Source organism: Nomia melanderi, chromosome 9 (assembly GCF_051020985.1).
Source record: "Nomia melanderi isolate GNS246 chromosome 9, iyNomMela1, whole genome shotgun sequence".
In the NCBI taxonomy this organism is placed as follows: Eukaryota; Metazoa; Arthropoda; class Insecta; order Hymenoptera; family Halictidae; genus Nomia; species Nomia melanderi.
Genome location: NC_135007.1, coordinates 17,196,294 through 17,199,323, shown reverse-complemented (window position 1 = coordinate 17,199,323; position 3,030 = coordinate 17,196,294). Strand labels below are relative to the sequence as shown.

Sequence of the window (3,030 nt, the reverse complement as noted above, 5' to 3'; positions counted from 1 at the left end):
GTACACACGGCTTTTTTGGGTCACGTCGAACGTCCGTCACACCACTTCGGGATCGCCTTACTCCGCTGGCAATTCGGGAACCAGCGGAGCTCACCGATTTTCCGGGACTTTCGATGTTCACTCGATGTACAGTGGCGTTCGAAATTTTCTTATAGAAAGGCTGTATGAACTTTTTGTTGAGGGGATACTGTAAAAGATCAGCATCTATTGGTTGTATATATTTTTGTAGAGATGAATAGTTCGGTTTATAAAGGAAAATAGTTATTGGTTTTTATTGTAATAGTTTAACGTGTAGTATTTGACATATTGCAGTTAGTGTTTCGTGGTTATACCCTTTACATTAATAATAGTGTCACGTCGATGTGACATGGATTTGATCCCAAAAAGAATGTAGCCAGAGGAACAGCGAAGGAAAAGAGGAGTATGCGTTTTTTTAGCTGAGTAATCGGAAATTTCGTGTCGAGTTGGGTAAGGAATCGATAAGACGACCCCGCAGAGGCCGAGGAGGGGTAGAAAATGTAATAAGCATAAGTGACTCGGAAAGGGAACGGTTTTTTTAGTGATACCCTTTGTTTTATTCTCGAGTTTTACGCGTTACGACGGAAGTATTAATTGTTACCTTTCGTTGACAGATTCGGGACGGAAGACGTTCACGATATCGCCTGTATGGGACATCGAGAAAGATGACGTGCAACAGTTGGTTCACTTCACGGAGGAAAAGGGCAACTTTTTCAGGTAAAGCCGCACGCGTTCGGCTGCATCTCCATCTGTAGCTCCTGCGAACGACATTGGAAAGCAAACTCGAGGTTCCCGTTAAATTGCGACGGCTCGCAGGGCACGGTCTCCCGAAAATCGTTTTACGACCTGCGCTTTAACCCGAGTCGCGTTAACCATATAAACATCTGGGCGGGAACAATGAAAAAAGGGAGCGGCCTTCCGCGTGTGAACACGTGGCCGTCGCAGAAGGGATTCCGGTTGTTGAATAGCTACCTGACGCCTTGAATCATCGCTGTCATTTACGGGCGAGCATGTTTTGTGCAGATGGGAGGCGAACGTAGATGGTAAAGTGGTATTGTGCGAGTCTAGCCGTTGGAGCTTCAGGTGTGCGCCGTGTGCACCGGGCGGTCTCAACGGCAAGAACTACACAGTGCCTTATTAACGCTAGAACTACCAGATGCGTCCAAGTGGCCCATTCCTGATTCCTTCTTTCACGAGTATCGGAAAGGTACAGATGCTATAAAGAAATTGTCTCGGTAGCGAGCAAATTCAAGTACAGATCAATTGAAATCTTAATAAATACTCTAGTTTCTGCATAGAAATTGAGAAAAGACAGCTTGAATGCTTGATAGTTCTAGTGTTAAACATCTACAAATATGTCCATTTCATACTAGTTTAGGCCCTAAGCTTCAGATTCTACCTAGTGAAAGCTTGAAACACAGAAATCTACATTGTCCTGTTTGTTCCGCAGCTTGCTCGAGAACTCTCAGATGAATATGATCGAAGACATCGCGGAGAACTGCCTGCTGGACGCGTCTTCGGGCTCGTACAACGACAATGTGGCGAACGCGACGCCGCACTATTTGATGCTGAACAAGCAGAACTCGTTCGAGCACGACGAGAGCCTCGGCATACTGACCCCGGACCAGATGACCGACTTCACGGTCGCGTTGGAGTGCTCCAGGACGCCATCCTGCGAAAACCTGACGGGATCAGCAGCCTCGAGACTGGCGTTAACCCGCGCATCCGCGTCGACACCGTCGCCGGAGGAGCTACCGTTGGACCCGAAGCCCGCGGAGCCGGTCAGGGCCTCCGACCCCATCAGTTTCGTTACCTCGGTCACTAGTATCACCAGCCTGGAGGCCGGCTACCAAGGCGACGGGGAGAACTCGAGGCCGGCGAGTCGTGGCGCGGATCCTCCCTCCGTCGCGCCTCCACCGAACCTTCCCGCACCCTGCAGGTAGCGATGAGCAGTCGAATCCGAATTCTGAAGCAATTCTATGCCCCTAACACACTCGCGTAAAATCTAAAAGCTATAGCTGAATTTTGCTAGGGTCTGCTGTTCAGATGCGTATCAGCATAAAAAATATGATAGGACTATGTTGCCAGTAGTTAGCTATATATTTTAAAATCACCTAGGATCGAGTGACCGATATTCTTTTGAAAAGGTTAGAAATAACGTAGGACTATGGTACTGGTATCAAAGAATTTTTAAGTGATACAGAACGACGTTGCCAATATCGAATGTGTGTCACAGTTCGAATCGCTTTGAATGGGATTCAATAGCCTTCAATCTTTCGGTGTCTTGGGCGTATCAAAGTTTTGGAAGTCTCGAGGTCTTCGAGTCTTGAATTCGAGGTTTGCAAGACAAGTAAGAGTTGGAGAGTATTGAATGATATTTGGAGCGACTCGGAACCTCCGCTATGTGTAATTATTCGAAACGACTCGAACTCTTGGTAACCAATTGCTACCTGCAGGCAAGACCCGATGACAGACTCGGATTTCTTCACGGAGAGCGACGCGGACGCGTACGAGGAGATCGTGCGCGGCGATAGGAAAGCCCAGGTGATCGATGGCACGCTGTTCTGCGCGCCCGGCGGACGGCGATGTCCCAGCTTCACCGGCGAGGAGATGGATTCCAGTGGAATCTATTCGGACCTCGACAAGCGGCACGACGAATTGCACGCGCCTGAGGAAGCGGCCGAGGAGAACGAGGACCGCACGCCGGACACCATAGACACGGAGGTCTCTCAGAGGAGCCAACCGTCGCCGGTCAAGCCGGACGCCTCGCACGTTGTGATCGATTTCATGCAGGCGAGTCAGCGAGATTTGTCGCGGGGTCGTTTCATAAGTTCCGTAGGTATACAGGTCGCAAGATTCTAGTGTCGCTGGAGAATTGTAACGCGCGAACTTCGGGACGAAACGGTCCAGCCAATTGCTGCACCGCGGCGCCTTAGATTACGTTACTTTAAGAAATTGCGAAGGTTTACGACTGCACCAATTGTCACGTGTAGCTTTATTTATGACACCGTT

At 49.1% G+C, this 3,030-nt stretch overlaps 1 protein-coding gene across 1 annotated transcript in view; it reads left to right on the top strand.

Annotated features, from left to right (window-relative positions):
- Positions 1 to 3,030, top strand: part of toc (toucan) — a 39,610-nt gene that overhangs the window by 9,148 nt on the left and 27,432 nt on the right. Inside the window, 3 exon segments of the mRNA XM_076370720.1 lie at positions 633 to 735; positions 1,469 to 1,957; positions 2,475 to 2,811. Of these exon segments, the coding sequence (XP_076226835.1) occupies positions 633 to 735; positions 1,469 to 1,957; positions 2,475 to 2,811 (929 nt within the window).